This window comes from Centruroides sculpturatus, unplaced genomic scaffold, assembly GCF_000671375.1.
Source record: "Centruroides sculpturatus isolate CEXI.00-Female unplaced genomic scaffold, Cexi_2.0 scaffold694, whole genome shotgun sequence".
NCBI lineage: Eukaryota > Metazoa > Arthropoda > Arachnida > Scorpiones > Buthidae > Centruroides > Centruroides sculpturatus.
Window position 1 is genome coordinate 1 of NW_019384906.1, and position 23,473 is coordinate 23,473.

At 26.1% G+C, this 23,473-nt stretch overlaps 2 protein-coding genes across 4 annotated transcripts; both read left to right on the forward strand.

Moving 5' to 3' along the window:
• The first annotated feature begins 27 nt into the window (after positions 1-27).
• LOC111631555 (myosin heavy chain, muscle-like) lies at positions 28-5,802 on the forward strand. 3 transcript variants are annotated; one of them, XM_023375813.1, is made up of 14 exons: positions 28-121; positions 203-369; positions 1,769-1,847; positions 1,924-2,169; positions 2,257-2,453; positions 2,530-2,662; positions 2,743-2,959; positions 3,069-3,309; positions 3,395-3,716; positions 3,796-3,927; positions 4,026-4,265; positions 4,347-4,703; positions 4,938-5,009; positions 5,201-5,798. In XM_023375813.1, exons 2-13 carry the CDS (start codon positions 233-235, stop codon positions 4,977-4,979), a joined length of 2,343 nt encoding a protein of 780 aa, XP_023231581.1. In that variant the 5' UTR covers positions 28-121; positions 203-232; the 3' UTR covers positions 4,980-5,009; positions 5,201-5,798. The 3 variants fall into 3 exon arrangements, with proteins under 3 accessions (XP_023231581.1, XP_023231580.1, XP_023231582.1); XM_023375812.1 differs by lacking the exon at positions 4,938-5,009; XM_023375814.1 differs by lacking the exons at positions 28-121; positions 203-369; positions 4,938-5,009 and adding an exon at positions 1,378-1,413 and having other exon boundaries at positions 5,201-5,802.
• Positions 5,803-9,511: 3,709 nt separating this feature from the next.
• LOC111631570 (phospholipase A2, membrane associated-like) lies at positions 9,512-23,436 on the forward strand. Its single transcript, XM_023375838.1, has 4 exons — positions 9,512-9,708; positions 12,700-12,850; positions 22,344-22,462; positions 23,217-23,436. Exons 1-4 carry the CDS (start codon positions 9,642-9,644, stop codon positions 23,345-23,347), a joined length of 468 nt encoding a protein of 155 aa, XP_023231606.1. The 5' UTR covers positions 9,512-9,641; the 3' UTR covers positions 23,348-23,436.
• The last annotated feature ends 37 nt before the right edge of the window (positions 23,437-23,473 follow it).

Consider the following 23,473-nt stretch of genomic DNA (forward strand, 5'->3'; position numbering starts at 1 on the left):
ACTCTTGTTAATAAAACTATTTATTAACAATTAGGCCGAGAAACAACGTGCTGACTTAGCAAGAGAGATTGATGAACTCAGCGAGCGCTTGGAAGAAGCTGGAGGTGCTACATCTGCACAGGTAATTAAATTGAAAAATTAATCATTTTTGATTTTTGAAATTAAAATAGGAGCTTAGAAATAATTTTTTTTAAATAAATAGATCGATCTCAACAAAAGACGTGAAGCCGAAATGGCCAAGTTGAGGAGGGATTTGGAAGAATCTAACCTGCAACACGAACAAATCCTTGGCAATCTCAGGAAAAAACATAACGATGTTGTTGCTGAATTAAGTGACCAAATCGACCAAATGAACAAGCAGAAGGCTAGGTAGATAAATTTATTTTTCAGAAATAGACTATTGAGTTTATTTTATTAATAATAATTAAATTTCTGTCATTGAATGTTAATGAGATTATTTTAAATTATTGTCTATTTTATTTAATTATGCATACATTATAAATTATAAATTGTAAGTAGAATAGAGAAAAACTTTTTAAATTGTTATTTATTACTTCCTTTAACTTTTTACATGTTACTATTTGTCTTTAACAAAAAAATAGAATAATTTAATAATAATACATCAAAATTTTTGACATATAATTCATGACATTTTGATTAATTTTAAAATTTACCTGAATTTTGAACCCACTTATAGCATAAGAGATCAAATTGTTTACATAGATAAACAATCTATTTGCAATACACATGATTAGAGCAATAGATGGAGCCACGTAATGGTTTTATGATATGATTTGCAATGAGTTTCTAATAAATAATTGAAATTCTAATTATAACAAGGGGAAAAAACCCCTTTGCCATGTCCTCAAATAATTGACATAATAACGTTTCGTGTTTCTTTTCGTTTTACCGTAGAAATTAATGTTATTCTGTAATGTATTATAAACCGGTTGAAGGAACACAAATGATTAACAGTTTGCGCAGGAGCGATAGGCGCAATCCACTTACCCTTTCGAACAGAGTTTAGATATCGTGCCAACTTTTTATTAGAAAACAACTACTCGAATTTAAAGATTTTCCAAGGACAATAATCCTCACAAGTCAGGTTGGAACAATGCTATCCATTATAAAAAATTTCGCTTTAATGGTGCTTCTTCTGTCCACTTGTCATCAGATATGTGGTAAGAACGTTTTTTTGTTTTGTTTTTAAAAACTGTTCCGATTTGAACTTCTAAAATTGCATATTAACATGTGAAAATTTTATATTATAACATCTGTATGATTAGAATATTATAGTAATTAGATTAATACATATATCAAAATAATTATTATACAATTTCAAAATTATTCAATTATTTCAAAAATTCTCANATTAAGTGACCAAATCGACCAAATGAACAAGCAGAAGGCTAGGTAGATAAATTTATTTTTCAGAAATAGACTATTGAGTTTATTTTATTAATAATAATTAAATGTATCAATAAATCTAAAAATTATAATTGATCGCGTAAACTAGTATAGCCTACATAATTCTAATTATTTTTAATTTATCTTACAACCCTCATTTCTTGGCTTTAATCTTATTGTAATGCTGTTTATTCGATTAAGATAAGCCTTATTCAATATAATATATAAAGCTATATTGAGTAAGATTTAAAATACTGTAAATTAGACTTACGTAAAACATAAAACTTACATAAAACGCCGAAGTTAGACTCATGTATGATATTTTAATATGTAATCAAATATTGAAATAATTTCTTAATAGGTTAGAGAAAGAAAAGGCTCAACTGAAGGGAGAATTAGACGATGTACGTTCTAGCGTGGACCATGTAGGCAAGGAAAAGGTAAATTTGAAATTTTTATCAAAATAGTTAAATTAATAATAAATGATTGAATAATTTACAATTTTATAATTTATAGGCTAATGCTGAGAAACAAGCTAAACAATTAGAAATGCAATTGTCAGAATTACAAGGCAAACTTGATGAATCTAATCGTAGCTTATCTGATTACGATAGCGCCAAGAAAAAACTAAGTGTTGAGAATTCCGAATTGCAGAGACAATTAGAAGATGCCGAATCTCAAGTTAGCCAGCTTAGCAAACTGAAGTCATCTCTCCAATCACAATTAGATGATGCAAGGAGAACAGCCGATGAGGAGAGTAGGGTAAGCACAGAAAATAAATAAATAAATTCTAATTATTTTATGGAATTAAAAGTTACATTTCTATATTATTTATTTTTTGTAATACAGGAACGATCTGCTATCATGGGTAGATTCCGCAACTTAGAACACGATCTTGATGGCCTCCGCGAACAATTAGAGGAAGAACAAGAAGCCAAAGCTGATCTGCAAAGGCAGATGAGCAAAGCTAATGCCGAAGCCCAATTGTGGAGAAGCAAATACGAGAGCGAAGGTCTTGCTAGACTGGAAGAATTAGAAGAAACAAAGTATATAATTTTTCTGTAAAAATTAATGCGTTTTATTATAATCGATTTATTTATCATTATTTATTTTACATTCTAGGAGGAAACTCGATGCCAGATTAGCAGAAGCTATGGAAACCATTGATCAGTTGAATGCTAAATGTAATGCTCTCGACAAAGCAAAATCTCGTCTCCAAGGTGAAGTTGAAGATATGACCATAGAAGTTGAAAGGGTAAAACATTTAATTTTAATTGTATAAAGTATTTAAAAAGGAATTTATTATATAAATCTAATTACTATTCATGTTTTTAGGCTAATGGTCTTGCAGCTTCTCTTGAGAAGAAACAAAAATCCTTCGATAAAATTGTTGCTGACTGGAAACAGAAAGTTGACGATTTAGCATCTGAATTGGATGCTTCTCAACGAGAATGCCGCAATTATTCCACTGAATTGTTCAAGCTGAGGTCACAATACGAAGAGAGCCAAGAACATTACGAAGCTCTAAAACGAGAAAATAAGAATCTTCAAGGTAAGATTTTATTTTACAACATACAGAAATATTTCTAATATTATTCAAAATATTTTAATGATCATTAGTCGCTTAACCTCTCGAAATTGATAAATATTTGCATTTTCAGACGAAATAAAAGACTTAGTGGACCAACTTGGCGAGGGTGGTCGCAGTGTACACGAATTAGAAAAATCTCGAAAACGATTGGAGATGGAGAAGGAAGAACTCCAAGCTGCTTTAGAGGAAGCTGAAGCTGCTCTTGAACAAGAAGAAAACAAAGTTCTCCGTGCTCAACTCGAACTGTCTCAGGTTAGACAAGAAATCGACCGACGACTTCAAGAGAAAGAAGAAGAATTCGACAACACCAGGTAAAATGCAATATTTTAAAGAATGCGTTAATTAATATATTGATTTCACGTTCAATTAAACGTTATTATTTTGTAAATTTTATAGGAAAAACCATCAACGCGCTCTTGATTCCATGCAAGCAAGTCTTGAAGCCGAAGCTAAGGGCAAAGCTGAAGCTCTCCGAATGAAGAAGAAACTTGAAAGTGACATCAATGAATTAGAAATTGCCTTGGACCATGCTAATAAGGCTAATGCAGATGCCCAAAAGAACATCAAGAAATACCAACAGAACTTAAAGGAGATGCAGACAGCTCTCGAAGATGAACAAAGAGCTTGCAGTGACATGCGTGAACAATACCATATGGCTGAGAGACGATGCAACGCTATGCATGGAGAATTAGAAGAGAGCAGACAATTATTGGAACAAGTAAGCATTTAATAATTTTGTGTAATGTTAGTTAACAATATATAAACAATTCTTAAATTTTGATTATTGTTGATTACAGTCTGATAGAGCAAGACGATCTGCTGAAACCGAACTTGGAGAAGTTCACGAACAACTTAACGACGCTTCTGCTCAAGCTTCATCTCTCTCTATGGCCAAGAGGAAGTTAGAAGGCGAAATGCAAGCATTGCATGTAAGATTTTTCTGACAGAAACTAATAAAACAATTTACAACAATTAAACAAGATTATAACATCAATATTAAAAATAAATGTTAATTTTATTTATTTAGGCTGATTTAGATGAAATGTTGAATGAAGCCAAGCAGAGCGAAGAGAAGGCCAAGAAGGCTATGGTTGATGCTGCTCGTCTAGCTGATGAACTTAGAGCTGAACAAGAACACGCTCAACAACAGGAAAAGATGCGCAAGACTTTGGAACAACAAATTAAGGAATTGCAAGTTCGATTGGATGAAGCTGAGGCAGCTGCTCTTAAAGGTGGAAAGAAAATCATCCAGAAACTCGAACAGAAGGTTTGTTTTTAGATGCTCAATCATAAAATGATATAGTTCAATTGGATGCTCGGTACTGAAGTTCTCACACTTTCAATATAGGTTCGTGAACTGGAAAATGAACTTGAAAACGAAACTCGTCGTCACGCTGATGCTGCTAAGAATGCCAGGAAATCAGAACGTAGAGTTAAGGAATTGCAATTCCAAGGAGACGAAGACCGTAAGAATAACGAGCGCATGCAAGACTTGGTCGATAAATTGCAGCAAAAGATCAAAACATACAAGAGACAGATCGAGGAAGCTGAAGAAATCGCTGCACTCAACCTCGCCAAATTCCGTAAGGCACAACAAGAATTGGAAGATGCAGAAGAACGTGCAGACTTGGCGGAGAACGCTGTTTCTAAACTTCGTGCCAGAAATCGCAGCTCAGCATCCGTAGGTCGTGCAATGAGCCCAGGTGTAAGTATACCTAAATGCCTAACATTTGATTCTCCATCTCTCACCATTCCGAAAATCCAAATTCCCAAAAACCAAATATTCCACACGTCCCTATCGAAACATAATTGGAACATCTGAGTTAACTTGCCTACTACTGGTCTTTTCCACTCTCGGACTCCCTGGTGTTGCATATATTTTTAATATATTTTATCGATTATCATATCTGATTTGGTTACCTGCTCATTTTATGTGCAGCCCATGATGAAACGTCCTAAATCCAAACTCGCCGAAGAATAAATCGATCGAAAACATATATAAATTTCTTAGGTGAGCAGCTTCCTTATTATTTAAGATCTGCTAACTAACGCCTATAAAATATGTATGTACTGTACTTGAGATGATAATATTACATTATTAATTACAATATTTTACACATAATTTAACATTTTAAAAGACCATTTTACACCTCACAGTTTAATTTGATGAATTAGATTTTAACTCTTCCTCATATTTTTCAGCCTGCCAACATCGACATCCGTCCCCTCCTAAATACTGCAGCCGGGCTATCACCTTTCCTCTCCATAACACCTCATGGAAAGCAGCTGGCAGAAGCAGAGTCGTCTTCCATTTACGCCAATTAGATTGTGTCATCGTCAAAGAAGCTATTTTTTCTGTGTCTTGTGTTTGTTTTTATATCGTATGTATGAGAAGCTGGACTACACACAAGGATTCTACAATATCAGCCTCTTTTCTCTCGTTCGTGGCTTTTCTTCCGATAATTTAAATAGTTAAAAAAAATATATATCGGATGTGAAAAGGAAGAAAACTGTGTTATTTGTTTTTTCTTGCATTTGGAAATAAAACAACATTATAACACTTTAACGAAAAATTTTGTCTATTGTGCTTTTGGAAGAAGATCCAGCGGCTTTATGTATTATTTTAGAATAGATATTTTATTTCTTCCCTCTTCTATTTCATTTTTTGTCAATAGAAGATGAAAGAAAACAAACGCGTCGATACTGTTGAAGCAATTAATATGCCAGCAGAGGTGTTTGGATAATCCTGTGTACTTTTGAACACTTCCTTAAATAAATACAAGGCTGCGGACATTATAAATTCTTTTATTATTATTATTCTTTTCATTTTTCACTTCTCTTAGATCGCTTTTAACACATTTTATATTACACTCGGGATCAATTATCATTCTTTAATTAAGTAAAGTTTAGCACATTTAAAATTTTTAAAAAGTAAAGAATATGAACTAAACTAAATTAAAATATTATTAACATATCTCAGTTATATAAACTTACGGAAGAAAAAATAATTTTAATTAGAATATTTAAATTCGTGAAATTTACATTCTTTCGAAATTAAATACATATAAACGAATACAAAAGGGTAAACACAGTTTAAAAAATTAATATTTTAAGTATGGCGCATGTACTTAAATGTAATTAACATATTTTTACATAAAATTATTAAATCGTTTCGTAAATGATTTAAAAATCAAATATAAAATTATCATCAATAATTAGTAAAGATTTATAAAGAAAATGAAAAACAATATTTGTGAAAAAATATATATTATCGGTAAAATTTGAAAAAATAAACAATCTTGATATCATTAAAGCTTACGTGATCGGTTATTTTTAAACCAGGCGCATTTTAGAAACGATTACGAGTTAAGTGAAATGAAAACCTTCATATATATGTTTCATTACAACTTCTCTTTTACAAATGAACAGTGATTGATGATGACATTCATGACGTTAATACATAAAACTACACGAATCTACAATTTAAATTATTGAAAATATAAATCCTAATAAATATATAAAGTGTTTAGCTTATTAGCTTACATAGTAATCCAATATATAAAATTCTTTTCTACTCATTTTTACATCAATTTTTTTCTAATATTAGAACTTGAAAACATTTTCCCAGCCACATCTCTATCAAAATGAATGATATATTCACATTTCTCGTAATAAAAAACAAAATTTATGTCTGCTGTCTGTGTATTGCTAATTTTTAAATTTTTGAATTGATTTCAATTGGCATGATAAGAGGATGTTACAACAAAGTGAAAAAGAATTTGATTATATCATAAGATAGTTATTTTAGTAGTTTTCTTTCACTTTCTTCTAAATTGTGTAGGTTGTAAAAGAAGCTAATAGATTTTTAACTTATCAGACATTAAAATTATACTTTGCCACTAAAAAAAACGAATTTAAAAGGTTAAGAAAATATTCTGTCCGAGTATATTTAATCAAAGAGTAAAACCGCACCTTAATTCTGTGCCAAAAGAGCACTCTTTCGTCATTTCGAACCTGGTTGTCACGAGAGACAGAAATAGCATCACAGCACTCATCTAAAAACAAATGCTTCCTTTGATGTTAATTTTTAGTGATGCAATGACGTCATTTACTGTTTTAGCGTACAAAATTGTCCCAATTTTCTTATCCTCTTAATACATCAGCGATTCCATAAATAAGCAATAAATAAGAATATTGCAAATATTTAATTATTTAATATTTATAATCAATTCAATGTAAATTATTTTAAGTTGTTTACTTAATCGGATAATAAGTTAATATATTTATCTATTTTGTATGATATCTTGATATGAAAGGAAAATATATAAATCAAGATATTTTATTAAAAAACACTCAAGTATTCTTTTAGATAGAGTTGTATCGATGGAATTTAAAAGAGCTTAAGATATTAAGAGAATCCATAATAATAATAATAATATAAAATTTAAGCGATGTTATTGATGACAATACTGATCTTTTAATACATCTTTCCATTCTCTTCCTTTCTACCCTAAAATACTAATACTACTACTACTACTAATAATAATAATATATTTTTTGAGAAGTCTCAATGTTAAGGATTATCATTTTAACATCATTTTAAAACAAAATGAATTTTATTATTTATTGAATTTATTTAGAATCATATATATACAGTATTTAGTATATTATACTATATATATATATATATTAAATAAATAAATACTATATATTATTATTTATTTATTTTATTGTACTAATTTTTATTATAAAAAACAATTATAATTTTATGTTACGAGTACACGTATATACTTTACAATTTATAAAGAAATACTTATAGATTTATATATGTTTTATATTGTATAATATTAAAGTAACAATCAGACCAATCTTAATTTATTACTTCAAAACTCATTCCATTTTTTAGACATCTATAAATTAAATAAATTATGTGTAGAGTAGCCTACTGAATAGCGTTAAAAATAGAATTTAAACCAACTCCAATTTGACGAGAGAAAAATATTTTTTTTTCCTAAATTTAAATCTTATAAATCGTAACAATGAGAACTTTTTTAATTAAGTAATTGTGCATTATTTAAATTAATTAAACTTGATATTTTTGGTTAAGTTTCTTTAAATAAAAAACTTAACAGTTTTTAAAATAACTTTCATTAAAGATATCTAAAGACATATTAGAGTTACCTTGAGTACTATGACATATTTTCATTTTGACGTTTTACCACTAAAAACTGATATTTTTGTTGGCTCTGCCATTTAAGATTTTTTTGACAAATTAACCTTAAAAAATTATCAAGTTACAAGTTTTATCTATTCAGGATTAAAAAAAATTGACTTTTCTTTCTAATTTCGTTCTCGTGGTTTCAAATTTAACTTTATTAATTATTTAAAACCTTTAACTGAAATTAATATAAATAATGTCAAATTATTATTATTAATTATTATTAAATTAAAGTTCTATTAATTCTAATTAAGTATTGAAATTAAAATTGGCATCATTCGTCAGTTTCACCAATTTAAATAGTTGGATAGAAGTTATGATTAATCATCGTTATATTAACATGATTTATTTTATTCATTTTAAGTATATTAACTGTTAAATTTAAATATTTAAAGCATCTTTATATAGTTTAATTTAGAAACTGTTCACTCTCAGGAGTAAAACAATTGAATAAAATTAAAAAAATGTAGATATAATCACAAATATTCTAAATATAAAGTGTTTTTATAAATTTTTTAAAATTATAAAAACACTTTATCTGTCATAAAATTTAGGAAAATATTCTAATGATAAAAGAAATGTACAAACCTAACATTTTAAATAATATAACAAACTTTATCTTTTATCTTTCACAAAACTTTGTTTAGTTGTTTAAATAATTCATATATTTACTGAAAATTTCTATCAAATATACTAAAACGCCATAAATTAATTTTGCTTAATATTATTAAATAATTAAATTTCTGTCATTGAATGTTAATGAGATTATTTTAAATTATTGTCTATTTTATTTAATTATGCATACATTATAAATTATAAATTGTAAGTAGAATAGAGAAAAACTTTTTAAATTGTTATTTATTACTTCCTTTAACTTTTTACATGTTACTATTTGTCTTTAACAAAAAAATAGAATAATTTAATAATAATACATCAAAATTTTTGACATATAATTCATGACATTTTGATTAATTTTAAAATTTACCTGAATTTTGAACCCACTTATAGCATAAGAGATCAAATTGTTTACATAGATAAACAATCTATTTGCAATACACATGATTAGAGCAATAGATGGAGCCACGTAATGGTTTTATGATATGATTTGCAATGAGTTTCTAATAAATAATTGAAATTCTAATTATAACAAGGGGAAAAAACCCCTTTGCCATGTCCTCAAATAATTGACATAATAACGTTTCGTGTTTCTTTTCGTTTTACCGTAGAAATTAATGTTATTCTGTAATGTATTATAAACCGGTTGAAGGAACACAAATGATTAACAGTTTGCGCAGGAGCGATAGGCGCAATCCACTTACCCTTTCGAACAGAGTTTAGATATCGTGCCAACTTTTTATTAGAAAACAACTACTCGAATTTAAAGATTTTCCAAGGACAATAATCCTCACAAGTCAGGTTGGAACAATGCTATCCATTATAAAAAATTTCGCTTTAATGGTGCTTCTTCTGTCCACTTGTCATCAGATATGTGGTAAGAACGTTTTTTTGTTTTGTTTTTAAAAACTGTTCCGATTTGAACTTCTAAAATTGCATATTAACATGTGAAAATTTTATATTATAACATCTGTATGATTAGAATATTATAGTAATTAGATTAATACATATATCAAAATAATTATTATACAATTTCAAAATTATTCAATTATTTCAAAAATTCTACAGCTTATAGTAATTCGTAATTATTAAAATTTAATATAAAATATTTTAATATTAAAATTTTGTAATTAAATTTGCAAGGTGTTCTACGTTGAACTTTTAAATAAGAGTGAATTTGGGTGGCCTAAATTTTTTCTTTTTTTTAATAAAAAGTAGGAAAACTTATTATTAAATAAATAAATAAAAAAACAATACATACCGGTACATTAGCACTTTTTAAAAGGATTTTACGATCAGTTACGCTATACGTGATTTTATTGTTTTAAAATGATTTTGCAGAATAAATTTACTATTCCTATTGTCAATCAATAATCTAAAGAAGAAATCTAAAATCTAAAGATATATTGATTACTAAAATTTTAAAGTAAAAATATTTAAATATATTATTTTATTTTAAATTATTGTATTAATAATTTAAATATATTCATAAAAATTAAAGACTATAATAATTATTATATATANGAACAATCTTTTTACACAACTTTGTTATTATTCAAGTATAAATTTCAAATTATTTTTTGTATAATTTGAATATACTAAAATGGATAATGGAAATTAATGACTATTTATTTCTTTATTATTACTTATATTATTAGAAATTAAATCTACATTTACTATTTTTGTTTAGCAATTGAAGACACTAATCCTTGCAATCGAGCAACATGTGCCTGTGATCGAGAAGTAGTATTTTGTTTAGCTAAAAATATCAAGGAATATAAAGAAGAGCACAGATATGTTAGATCTGCATTGAAGACTTGATGTAATAAATTAATATTTTGAGATATTAAATAAGCATAATCGTTTAATACAAAAATATATTTTAAAAAAATTAGAGAAATAAATTTTTAACATCCATTCGAATGAAATTTTCTATTCGACTTCTTAGCACTTTGTTCGTATATAAAATTAATATTTTTAATTTTATAAATATATTCAAAAGATAATGCTCTTATTTTAAATGTATATATTATAATAAAATGTTATTTAACAAAATTTTATTTCTGATATATTTTGTGTTCTATTCAATTCATTTTAGTGAATAGGATAAATCCCATCTAAAGTTAGCCTATATATATTTTAAATCGACATATTTTTAGTTAACATAAAATTTTAAATATTTATTATTAGTAGTGGATGAAGACTCATATACAAAAGATACTTGGTTGTACTGTATATTAATTGTTTCTTTTTCAAAAAAAAAATCCAAGAAAGAGTTGTATAAAAGCTTAATTTTGAGGATAGGAATAAATTTTATTTAAAAAAAAAAAAAATTGTAAATGTAATAACGAGTAAAATCTTCATTAGGCTAAGTTCGACCCTACTTGAGATATGACACGAGTCTCCCTCTATCTCCTCACCCCTCGAACCATCAAAATTTGATAGCATCAATCCCCTAATACCGTGGTTCTCAATCCGTGGTCCGCGGAACACAGGTGCTCAGTGAAGCCATTTCAAATGTTGCGCGAAAATATCAAATATACAATTAAAAATTGTTGCAAAAGGAAAATCAATACAATGTAAAATAATTTTTGTATGGGAATGTAATCAGCAAACACCAATGATGTCATAGTGTGCTCTTGATTTCAAAAAGGTTTGCACCCCTGCTTTAAAGCTGATGTATTGTAAGTGTTCCGGAAAAAAAAAATGTCAAAGTTTAGTGTTCCCCGACTTCAAAAAGATTGAGAACCACGACCCTAATACACAAACCTCCTTGCAAAATTTCAGAAATTTTCCACAAAAGGCACGGGAGTTATTAAACTTCAAAGTGGGTGAACAAAATCATGCATACAAAAAAAATCCCCAAATTTTTAATATTTTTTTTTATTTCAAAAGTGTAAAAATCTTGGGAGGTCTTGTTTTTGACCTATCGCCATATTCTCCTGTATTATATAGGCCTACAACAGCCGAGAAAGTAACAGTCGCTTGAGAACATTCTTCAAGAAACATATGTCAGACACAATCAGCGGTAGATCTAGAAAATTTATGTAAAAACTAAAATGAAAATGATCTGTAGTAAAAGAAACATGAACATTTTAAGCATTCCTAAATCTTTTCTATTGTCATTAGCCTAGTTTTCGCTTTTTAAAAGTAGACCACACAGGAGATAGAAAAAAAGAATTCGCCTGGAACGAAATGGGATCATCTATTTGAGTTTTATACACATAAAGATCCATATATAAAACTCAAAATGATTGTGAAATACGTTAATATCAATGCGGTTAAACATTTTTAAGATAAGATATCTAATAAAAATAATATTTTGGCAACACTCCGATGTTATTTGTGGAAAAATAGCCACGAGGTGAAGAAACTTACGAGATATTTTGTTTTATAAGTAAATTATAAACTAAAGAAATACAATTTCCTATTTCGTATTTGACCGAACGATTAGATTTCTTTAAATAAATCAATCAATAAATAAAAAGAATTTACGTCAAAGGTCTTATGACTAATTTCAGGAAATTGTTTCCTTCTTCAATAATGTATTCGTTCTTGACATAATAATATTTTTATCTCTAATATTACTAATTTAATTTTAATTCGTTCTTGAAATTTGTTAAATATACGATAAATTTATATAGAATTTTAATCATGGTAATGATGGAAAATTGTTAGTTATTATTAAATATTTACTGAAATTTGGTACATAATTTGAGATGTTGAATTTGTAATTTAATTATAAAAGTAATATGATTAATTCATTTAATATAAAGTGATATAAATAATAAATTATTTAAAATGAAATTTTAATAAATTATTCTAATTTTTTTATAATTATGAATAAATATTAATTTTTTTTCCCTAGAATTTCGAAGTTTGGGAAGAAAAGAAAGAAGTCTCATTGATCTAGCAGAAATGGTTAAAATCACAACTGGAAGAAACGGAACGGATTTCGTTCCCTATGGTAATTGGTGCGGGATGGGAGGCAGTGGAAAAGCTATAGATCCTATTGATGAGTAAGTGATCAAAATAATATAAAACGTACCATTAAAACCATCAATCAATATGCTCACTTATTTAAATAATAAATAGATTTTCTAATAAGAAAGAAATTTATTACAGGAATTTTTCTCAAATTTAAGATTTCTATTTAGATTTGTACAAATTTCTTTCCCATAATTTTAAAATGTCTCGTTTAGATAAACGAAAGGAATGCTAAATTTAGTTAGTGTAAAATTGCCAAGTTCATTTTAAATACTATCACGTATTTCTATTTTTAATAAAGGTGTGGTCAAATGAGTAAGTTTAAGTTGAACTGAAAGTATGTTTCGTGTTTAACACATTTAAATTATTACTTATAAACTTTCATTGAATGGCAAATAATAAATGAAATTTTTCAACTTTTTCAAAATGTTTCCTTGATATTATATATATATATATATATAAAATTTGGTTTTGCTTGTAATTTTTAACTATAATTAATTTTAAGTTCTTCAATTAACCGAAAGTGTTAACTGGTCAGTGTTTTTAATCATTGCAAATTACATAAAATTTTCCAGAGAGTTTTAACAGTCTACAAAAATTACAATTCAATGAAATTGTTTGATGTAATCGCAAGAAAAATGTCTATTGAAATAAACATTTTAGAAAAAATAAATATGTTTATTGATACTATTGAGTAAAGATATTGGTTTGTTGCTAGTTTCGATCTAAGTCTTCTCATTACTTCATTTGCCTTATTTATTTACAAATTTCTATTTTTTATTTCGTTCCTAAGTTTTTTTATTTTATTGTATTTATTTTGATAATGAAATTCTATATAAAAGTATGTAATGTATTTATTGTTTTTTTTTTACCGTCTCTGTAAACATTTGAAAAATTCGCCGGTCCGCGATATATTTTGGGTTGAGGATCACTGAACTAAATGATATTTAAACAATTTTAAATCTCTTAATTAATCAGTAGTATATTAAACAAGTACTGTATTTAGATATTTAAGTAATTAAATGCATTGTAGCGAGATTCCATATCTTTACAAACAATCTATAGTATCTAAAATCTGTATATTTTCTTTAATTGAAATGAATCGGATTTTAATTGTAAAGAATTTATAAACGAAGAATACTGTACGTTAAACTTTTTAAAATCTTTTATCTATTTATTCCATTTAGGTAATGTGTTTCTTAGTGTATAGTATGAAAAAAGAAAGATATACTTAAATATTAAATAAAAGTTAAAATTTTACTTGAAAAAATAAAATCTCAGAATAATTTAAACTTTTTCATTCTAAAAAAAAATTTAAATACACTATTGCCAAATGAATGTTTAGTCATAGTTCACATAGCGAAAATCAAAGAAAGAATAATTAAATATCAAATATAAAGGGTTTGATGCGTATCAAGCATATGAAAATATTACATTAATTTAAATTTTAAATAATTTTCAAGAATAAAAATAACGAAAACTCATAACAGGTATTAGATATTGATTGTGATGATTGATACTCATTCACTTCTAATAGGATATCAAATGACAAGACAGTTACTAACTCGACTGATCTCGAAGCATTTGTTATAATTCTATCTTTTATTTGATTATTATCTTTCTGGCAAAATTATACATTAAGAACTTGGGTTATATTTTAAGCGCTTTTTATTAAAAAAAAATACATTTATTTTTTGTAGACCACTAAATTTTTATCATCTCATTTGTTGTTTGATACACTTTACTTGCGATACTGCGTTATAAAGTATTTGTTTTAGTCTCTTGATTAATATGTCCTTGTATCAAAAATATGTTTTTTTCTTTTATTTTTATATTGCCTTTCTATATTACTCGAAACAGCTTTCCGTCATTGACGGTCGACCTTCACTTACGGTTTCCAGAAATGACGATGAAAAATTTTTATGGGTTTTTCTAGGAACCAAAGCAAAAATCCGAAAAAGTTATTCCATATTTTTTTCTTACTTCAATAGAATTTTCTCTTATTTGATTCATTCGTTGCGAAATATCTATATACAAAGCTTTAGTAATAATCTGATTTTATTCGCTTTCTTTACAGATTACCTGAAAAGAAATATTATATTTATTTAAAGTACTTGAATAAATATAATTTTTCAATCATATCAGATATAAAATGTTAGGTTATATATCAAAGACGTAACTATGTTTTTCATATTCTTAATACATATATGTATATATACGCCCTTATTAAGAATCTGAAAATTTAAATTATGTATTTACATACATAATTTAAATTTTCGGCATTTTTTTATAATAATGCTTTAGTCAATAATCAATAATTATCTTAAAAATTTATTTAAAAATGTCATTTTACTTAACCTGTATAATACATAAGTAAATCCTAACATATACTGTAAAATGTTAAGTAAAATGAAAATCATTTTTTAAGATAATTATTGAATTATTAGCTAAGGAATTATTATAAAAATTGCTAATTACTAAGTATTAAATATTAATAATTAATTAATAATCATTTACTCGAAAAAATATTATTAATAGCATCAAATTGAAAAAGTATTTAAAGTCGACTCCCCCTATAACACTGTTGATTTTTCCATTTTATATGAATTCCATGTTGTACGAGTCACTTAGATTTTACAAATACGTGAGCCGTTCACAGCCTGGCACACGTATTTGTAAAATTTAAGTGACTTATACAACATGGAATTCATATAAAACGGAAAAATCAATAGTGTTATAGGGGGGTCGACTGGTACTTTCTTTCCGATTATTTGTTTTATTCCGGTTATTTATGATAATTAAAAAGGAAAACTTGGATGAAATTTATCAATAGTTATTAACCTTTGTCCCTTTCTAATAATTAAAATAAAAATGTGCCCTAATAACAGTCACTTATTTTCTTCTTTACAATAATTTTAAAATTGGCTTGAGAAATGTGGATAATTTTGTAAATTCTTCTGAAATATGATATAAATCTTTACTTGATGTAGAGTATGATATATCTTTAGAAAGATATCAGGATTATCGAGAATTTATTGCATATAACTAAGGAGATTACATTCTTTATTGAACAATTCGTTATTTATGAACGTAAAACGTTCATAAATAACGTAAATCGTTTTATTTTCATTATTGATTATATTAATATTTTATTTTAATGTGCCCTACTATCTCGCTAATTATTTAATTAACCTGTAGAAATGATTTATTATTTACAGTTTTATTGAGTGTAACAGCAATTATTTGAATTAAATTATATTGATGTAAAAAAAAAAAGTAATTTTAAATACTCAAAATAATCCAACAACGAGTTACTTAACTTTTTCGGTAACATTTAAAATTGGGTGTGTGGCGTCATCTGTTATGATATTTTATTTTAAAAACTGTTTATATTTTTGATTATTATAGAATGGAAAAAGTATAATTTTGAGGATATAGATGCGTTTTATTAAAATAAAAATGTAGATGCTAATGAAGAGTAAAGTCTTCATTAACTCCCATCTGACTTGAGATATGTCACAACTTCTCTTTATCTCTCTACTCCCTTGACCTTTAACCACCAAAATTTAACAATATCAATTTCCTAATATACAAACCTCCCTACAAAATTTCATAAATTTTCGACAAAAGACACGGGAGTTATTAAGCTTGAAAGTGAGTGAACAAAAAACCTCCGAATGTTTCTGCGTTTCTCAACATTTTAAGGTCCCCTGAGTCCAAAAATATAAAAATTCTGCGAAGGGTCATTATTTTGCCCCTTTGCCTTACTTTTCCTCTGATATATATAACAGCGGAAAAGTAAAAATAAGCAGAAAATGTAATATAACACGTCATGGTAGATACTCTTTTTTTCGTATGTTGTTTGGAATNGAAAAACATAAAATAAAAATGCTTATAAATGCTAATATAAAAGTAATTTACGACATTCTATAAATCAATAAACATTAGTTTATTTTCAATGTTTTTGTAAGATTGAATTTTTGGTCTAGACTTAAATTTCAGGTCAGCAATCCATTCGAAATAAAATTAGCTTTTGTCGACTCAAGGATTCATAAAAATTAGATCAAGTGATTGTTACGATAATTCGGTTAGTGTTGGATTTCGGTGCAAAAATTATTGTTATATACATTTAGATTAAAAATGTAATTTTATGTTGCTAAATTTTTGTTTATTAGTAAATTAATAAAAAATTCGACAAATATTTTATCATAAAAAAATTACCATTTCCGAAAGGAACTTATTGAATTCATCGTTTTAATACTCTAAAACGATTAATAATAAGTTAATTTTCTATTTTAAAAAATTATTTTTCAAATCTAATTTAAAGAATTTAATTTTTATAAATATTAGTTTAAAAGTCTTTTAATTTATTTTTCTAATTTTGTGTTAATAATGAAATTTTTTCCTGTTGCGCTAATATAACAAAAGTGATGTACTTTAATTTTGTTATATTAATGTAAACTAGAGTTTTTCAGACTTNTTAATAATTAATTAATAATCATTTACTCGAAAAAATATTATTAATAGCATCAAATTGAAAAAGTATTTAAAGTCGACTCCCCCTATAACACTGTTGATTTTTCCATTTTATATGAATTCCATGTTGTACGAGTCACTTAGATTTTACAAATACGTGAGCCGTTCACAGCCTGGCACACGTATTTGTAAAATTTAAGTGACTTATACAACATGGAATTCATATAAAACGGAAAAATCAATAGTGTTATAGGGGGGTCGACTGGTACTTTCTTTCCGATTATTTGTTTTATTCCGGTTATTTATGATAATTAAAAAGGAAAACTTGGATGAAATTTATCAATAGTTATTAACCTTTGTCCCTTTCTAATAATTAAAATAAAAACGTGCCCTAATAACAGTCACTTATTTTCTTCTTTACAATAATTTTAAAATTGGCTTGAGAAATGTGGATAATTTTGTAAATTCTTCTGAAATATGATATAAATCTTTACTTGATGTAGAGTATGATATATCTTTAGAAAGATATCAGGATTATCGAGAATTTATTGCATATAACTAAGGAGATTACATTCTTTATTGAACAATTCGTTATTTATGAACGTAAAACGTTCATAAATAACGTAAATCGTTTTATTTTCATTATTGATTATATTAATATTTTATTTTAATGTGCCCTACTATATCGCTAATTATTTAATTAACCTGTAGAAATGATTTATTATTTACAGTTTTATTGAGTGTAACAGCAATTATTTGAATTAAATTATATTGATGTAAAAAAAAAAAGTAATTTTAAATACTCAAAATAATCCAACAACGAGTTACTTAACTTTTTCGGTAACATTTAAAATTGGGTGTGTGGCGTCATCTGTTATGATATTTTATTTTAAAAACTGTTTATATTTTTGATTATTATAGAATGGAAAAAGTATAATTTTGAGGATATAGATGCGTTTTATTAAAATAAAAATGTAGATGCTAATGAAGAGTAAAGTCTTCATTAACTCCCATCTGACTTGAGATATGTCACAACTTCTCTTTATCTCTCTACTCCCTTGACCTTTAACCACCAAAATTTAACAATATCAATTTCCTAATATACAAACCTCCCTACAAAATTTCATAAATTTTCGACAAAAGACACGGGAGTTATTAAGCTTGAAAGTGAGTGAACAAAAAACCTCCGAATGTTTCTGCGTTTCTCAACATTTTAAGGTCCCCTGAGTCCAAAAATATAAAAATTCTGCGAAGGGTCATTATTTTGCCCCTTTGCCTTACTTTTCCTCTGATATATATAACAGCGGAAAAGTAAAAATAAGCAGAAAATGTAATATAACACGTCATGGTAGATACTCTTTTTTTCGTATGTTGTTTGGAATTAAAATAAAAACAAAGCATTTATTTAAATAGAATTTACTTTACATATTCATTTTAAATTAATTTTTTGCATTGTTTTAATTTCTAATAGATTTCATAAAATTAAGAGGATAGAAGACATTTTTTTTTCTAGTTGTACATTATTCATTAGCTACATCATTTATGAATTGCTATTTATATTAGTATAGACATTGATATTAGTAATAATAACTATTAGTTATAATAACCTATTATATCTAATAGTTTTTCAATCAGTACATAAATATTACATTAATTTAAATTTTAAATAATTTTCAAGAATAAAAATAACGAAAACTCATAACAGGTATTAGATATTGATTGTGATGATTGATACTCATTCACTTCTAATAGGATATCAAATGACAAGACAGTTACTAACTCGACTGATCTCGAAGCATTTGTTATAATTCTATCTTTTATTTGATTATTATCTTTCTGGCAAAATTATACATTAAGAACTTGGGTTATATTTTAAGCGCTTTTTATTAAAAAAAAATACATTTATTTTTTGTAGACCACTAAATTTTTATCATCTCATTTGTTGTTTGATACACTTTACTTACGATACTGCGTTATAAAGTATTTGTTTTAGTCTCTTGATTAATATGTCCTTGTATCAAAAATATGTTTTTTTCTTTTATTTTTATATTGCCTTTCTATATTACTCGAAACAGCTTTCCGTCATTGACGGTCGACCTTCACATACGGTTTCCAGAAATGACGATGAAAAATTTTTATGGGTTTTTCTAGGAACCAAAGCAAAAATCCGAAAAAGTTATTCCATATTTTTTTCTTACTTCAATAGAATTTTCTCTTATTTGATTCATTCGTTGCGAAATATCTATATACAAAGCTTTAGTAATAATCTGATTTTATTCGCTTTCTTTACAGATTACCTGAAAAGAAATATTATATTTATTTAAAGTACTTGAATAAATATAATTTTTCAATCATATCAGATATAAAATGTTAGGTTATATATCAAAGACGTAACTATGTTTTTCATATTCTTAATACATATATGTATATATACGCCCTTATTAAGAATCTGAAAATTTAAATTATGTATTTACATACATAATTTAAATTTTCGGCATTTTTTTATAATAATGCTTTAGTCAATAATCAATAATTATCTTAAAAATTTATTTAAAAATGTCATTTTACTTAACCTGTATAATACATAAGTAAATCCTAACATATACTGTAAAATGTTAAGTAAAATGAAAATCATTTTTTAAGATAATTATTGAATTATTAGCTAAGGAATTATTATAAAAATTGCTAATTACTAAGTATTAAATATTAATAATTAATTAATAATCATTTACTCGAAAAAATATTATTAATAGCATCAAATTGAAAAAGTATTTAAAGTCGACTCCCCCTATAACACTGTTGATTTTTCCATTTTATATGAATTCCATGTTGTACGAGTCACTTAGATTTTACAAATACGTGAGCCGTTCACAGCCTGGCACACGTATTTGTAAAATTTAAGTGACTTATACAACATGGAATTCATATAAAACGGAAAAATCAATAGTGTTATAGGGGGGTCGACTGGTACTTTCTTTCCGATTATTTGTTTTATTCCGGTTATTTATGATAATTAAAAAGGAAAACTTGGATGAAATTTATCAATAGTTATTAACCTTTGTCCCTTTCTAATAATTAAAATAAAAATGTGCCCTAATAACAGTCACTTATTTTCTTCTTTACAATAATTTTAAAATTGGCTTGAGAAATGTGGATAATTTTGTAAATTCTTCTGAAATATGATATAAATCTTTACTTGATGTAGAGTATGATATATCTTTAGAAAGATATCAGGATTATCGAGAATTTATTGCATATAACTAAGGAGATTACATTCTTTATTGAACAATTCGTTATTTATGAACGTAAAACGTTCATAAATAACGTAAATCGTTTTATTTTCATTATTGATTATATTAATATTTTATTTTAATGTGCCCTACTATCTCGCTAATTATTTAATTAACCTGTAGAAATGATTTATTATTTACAGTTTTATTGAGTGTAACAGCAATTATTTGAATTAAATTATATTGATGTAAAAAAAAAAAGTAATTTTAAATACTCAAAATAATCCAACAACGAGTTACTTAACTTTTTCGGTAACATTTAAAATTGGGTGTGTGGCGTCATCTGTTATGATATTTTATTTTAAAAACTGTTTATATTTTTGATTATTATAGAATGGAAAAAGTATAATTTTGAGGATATAGATGCGTTTTATTAAAATAAAAATGTAGATGCTAATGAAGAGTAAAGTCTTCATTAACTCCCATCTGACTTGAGATATGTCACAACTTCTCTTTATCTCTCTACTCCCTTGACCTTTAACCACCAAAATTTAACAATATCAATTTCCTAATATACAAACCTCCCTACAAAATTTCATAAATTTTCGACAAAAGACACGGGAGTTATTAAGCTTGAAAGTGAGTGAACAAAAAACCTCCGAATGTTTCTGCGTTTCTCAACATTTTAAGGTCCCCTGAGTCCAAAAATATAAAAATTCTGCGAAGGGTCATTATTTTGCCCCTTTGCCTTACTTTTCCTCTGATATATATAACAGCGGAAAAGTAAAAATAAGCAGAAAATGTAATATAACACGTCATGGTAGATACTCTTTTTTTCGTATGTTGTTTGGAATTAAAATAAAAACAAAGCATTTATTTAAATAGAATTTACTTTACATATTCATTTTAAATTAATTTTTTGCATTGTTTTAATTTCTAATAGATTTCATAAAATTAAGAGGATAGAAGACATTTTTTTTTCTAGTTGTACATTATTCATTAGCTACATCATTTATGAATTGCTATTTATATTAGTATAGACATTGATATTAGTAATAATAACTATTAGTTATAATAACCTATTATATCTAATAGTTTTTCAATCAGTACATAATTTCTATTTATTTATTAAAACAATATTTACTTTTTAAATAAGTTTTATTTTATGTTAATTTTAAGCCAGTGTTTTGGATTTTTGTTATCTGAAGTAAACATTAACTTATCATTCAATAATAAATAATTTTTAAATTTAATTATTTTTATTTAAAGTAATGATTTTAATTTGATTTAAAATATTTGCAGAAATTGTTCCCACAAATAAAAGTAAAGTTTATATTTAAAAATTATACAATCTTCACTTTTATTCGATAGATTAAATAAGTTTCAGAATATATCATATACTGTATAACTTATTTTTTAAAGTTTACTTATTTAATTTACTGTAATTTAAAATAATTACTTTTAAATGGTAAGAATTCTTAAAACTTCCCTCATAAAAATTTAAATTAATCATTTATACTCTTGTCCAGAGCCTTAGCAATGTTTTTGGTGCTTATGGCAACAATGAGTTTTTTTTTTTAATGCCTTTAAAGTTTCGCAAACATACTTCAAAATTTAAATAATTTATTATGTTATTTTTACAGTAAGATTTAAATCAGAATGATTATTAAATCTCTTCTTCAAATTTGTAAATTTTTTTCTAATGGTAGACTATATCAGAACATTTACAAATTATTGATAAATGTTGTTATTATTTTAAGTAATGTTTTAATTACTTTTGCATTTATTTCAAATATATATTCTTTTAATTTTTCAATAGTTGTTGTCGTCGTCACGATCTCTGTTACATAGATAAGCTCGGAAAAGAATGCAATTCCATTTTCAATCTCTACGTCGCAAATTATAAATGGATCAACGCAGGAGGAAAAATTTCTTGCTGTAAGTTTTTCTTTGTCTACGAATAACTTTAAAAATATATAGACAATATTAATCTTTTTAAAACATTTTAAAACATATTGTGTACTAGCACAGCCATTTTTCATGCTTATAGTAGATTCGGTCAAACTCACAATAGATAGGGCCTATAGCTGATTAGTGAAAGATGATGTTCGCTATTCGAGGCAGTCAATCCCGACTGACCATTGGCCATTGAAAATTTAACTAAAACAAATGTAATACTAATATATTGTTAAAACAGTCTGTATTATAAAAATTATTTTATTTATTCTTCTTTAATAGTTTAGGCTAAATATATCCTACAAATCAGAATTTAGATGTTTATTTATTTATTTTTTTGAAATTCCTAATTGAAGTATTTAAGTGGTTCTTAAATGATGATTTAAGGTATGAGACTGTATAATAAGCTTGTTCGGATTTTGATTACGCATACATTTTTATGACGTTGTTTATAATAACTAATGTCTATAAACAGGCAGAACAGTAGTTTGATTAAGTTATTTTTTGTAAACAAATTCTGTTTTTAGATCACAAAATTAATATTTTCAACACGATCTTTTCCAAAAATCCGAACAATCTTTTTACACAACTTTGTTATTATTCAAGTATAAATTTCAAATTATTTTTTGTATAATTTGAATATACTAAAATGGATAATGGAAATTAATGACTATTTATTTCTTTATTATTACTTATATTATTAGAAATTAAATCTACATTTACTATTTTTGTTTAGCAATTGAAGACACTAATCCTTGCAATCGAGCAACATGTGCCTGTGATCGAGAAGTAGTATTTTGTTTAGCTAAAAATATCAAGGAATATAAAGAAGAGCACAGATATGTTAGATCTGCATTGAAGACTTGATGTAATAAATTAATATTTTGAGATATTAAATAAGCATAATCGTTTAATACAAAAATATATTTTAAAAAAATTAGAGAAATAAATGTTTAACATCCATTCGAATGAAATTTTCTATTCGACTTCTTA

What these genes read in the sequence shown, in the direction of transcription:
- LOC111631555 (XM_023375812.1), top strand. Translation starts at nt 233, where the DNA reads ATGGCCAAGTTGAGGAGGGATTTGGAAGAATCTAACCTGCAACACGAA. An exon ending in ATGAACAAGCAGAAGGCTAG is followed by an intron (nt 370 to 1,768) that starts GTAGATAAATTT and finishes ATTTCTTAATAG; the next exon opens with GTTAGAGAAAGAAAAGGCTC. An exon ending in GAAGAATTCGACAACACCAG is followed by an intron (nt 3,310 to 3,394) that starts GTAAAATGCAAT and finishes TAAATTTTATAG; the next exon opens with GAAAAACCATCAACGCGCTC.
- LOC111631570 (XM_023375838.1), top strand. Translation starts at nt 9,642, where the DNA reads ATGCTATCCATTATAAAAAATTTCGCTTTAATGGTGCTTCTTCTGTCC. An exon ending in CACTTGTCATCAGATATGTG is followed by an intron (nt 9,709 to 12,699) that starts GTAAGAACGTTT and finishes TTTTTTCCCTAG; the next exon opens with AATTTCGAAGTTTGGGAAGA. An exon ending in AGGAGGAAAAATTTCTTGCT is followed by an intron (nt 22,463 to 23,216) that starts GTAAGTTTTTCT and finishes ATTTTTGTTTAG; the next exon opens with CAATTGAAGACACTAATCCT.